The sequence below is a fragment of the Aptenodytes forsteri genome, unplaced genomic scaffold (assembly GCF_000699145.1).
Source record: "Aptenodytes forsteri isolate BGI_AS27 unplaced genomic scaffold, ASM69914v1 Scaffold376, whole genome shotgun sequence".
Lineage (NCBI taxonomy): Eukaryota > Metazoa > Chordata > Aves > Sphenisciformes > Spheniscidae > Aptenodytes > Aptenodytes forsteri.
This window is the reverse complement of record NW_008796056.1, coordinates 2,290,765-2,292,072: the sequence shown is the minus strand read 5'-3', so window position 1 is coordinate 2,292,072 and position 1,308 is coordinate 2,290,765. Positions and strand designations below refer to the sequence as shown.

Genomic DNA, 1,308 nt, shown 5'->3' with positions numbered 1-1,308 from the left:
GCCCTCAAGATGAACCGCTCCATAATCTTCCCTGGCACCGAGGTCAGGCTGACAGGCCTGTAGTTCCCCGGATCCTCCTTCTGGCCCTTCTTGTAGATGGGCGTCACATTGGCAAGCCTCCAGTCATCCGGGACCTCCCCCGTTAACCAGGACTGCTGATTAACAGTATTATTCCAAAAGAACAGTTATAAGCAGCAGGAAAGTTCCTTAGATGTTAAAGTAGTATTCTGGAATAAAATTTAAATATCCTAGAAATCCTCCAGCAAGGAGAGCAGATGGCCTTTCTAAAGTTTTTATGCATTTGAGAACATCTTTAAGGAAAGATAAAAGCAATGATGTTTGCTATTTCACTTGGGTCCAAGGTGTCAGCAAGAAAACCGAAAAAAAAAAAATTCCAGGCCACTGGGAGAGTTAGTGAAGGCCTTCAACTGCTTTAAGCATGCCCAGAAGGGAAACCAGCAGCATATTTAACAGATTTTTCAGATAATGCCCAGTGTGGAATCTAAATACCTCTTCCCTCCCTCTACTCCCTACCCAGCCACTGCTAACTGTTTCCTTATGTTAAAAAGAAGTCCTTTATCTAGTAATCCATGAAAACCTTAGAGCCAAAGATAACCAAGTGTCCCAACTGCCCCACCGCAGCATTCAGGGACTAAAGAGAAGCCTAACTACAGGCCATTTTAGCAACAGTCAGTTATGCAGAACACACCAAGTTAACTCACCTTAAAAAATGCAAACCACTTGTAGTCATTTATCACAATTTCAAAGCCTTGATTGTAAATCAAAGTGAAGAAACCATAGTTTCCCAGACTATCCTGAGCCACATCTAACTTCTGAAGATTCACAAGCACCTTTCTTTCCACAGGGCCTGCAAGAAACACAAACATTATTGCATGATTATTGTGTTGAAGAGATAAAAATAAAAAATTAGTACAAAGAATGTTGTAACATTTATTTTATTCCAAAAGATGCTAAAACACACTTGTTGAATGCAGTCTTCTGCAAAAAGGCATCAAGCAAGCACACTTCAGGAACTTCACTTACCTGTCAGTGGGTCTACATGCTCATTTTTTCCACTGCTAGACAGTATTTGCACATTTAATTAGCAGCACCGAGCAGCTGTTACTGGGAAACATCAGCTTATTTAAACATAACTTGCTATACAGCTACACAGGACTCTGATGCTGTGTCACTCAGGCACTGTGTCTGCAATGACAAATCTTCCCCTAAAACATCTGGGATGAGGTATCGGCCACCCCATGCTCCTTCACACCAGTGCTCCGACTCCCTCCACCATTCACCTCCCAC

At 42.3% G+C, this 1,308-nt stretch overlaps 1 protein-coding gene across 1 annotated transcript in view; it reads right to left on the bottom strand.

Moving 5' to 3' along the window:
- CTSC (cathepsin C) overlaps nt 1-951 on the bottom strand; it is a 20,767-nt gene extending 19,816 nt beyond the window's left edge. The window contains 2 exon segments of the mRNA XM_009286284.2: nt 723-882; nt 884-951. Coding sequence (XP_009284559.2) covers nt 723-882; nt 884-951 — 228 coding nt within the window.
- Between the last annotated feature and the right edge of the window lie 357 nt (nt 952-1,308).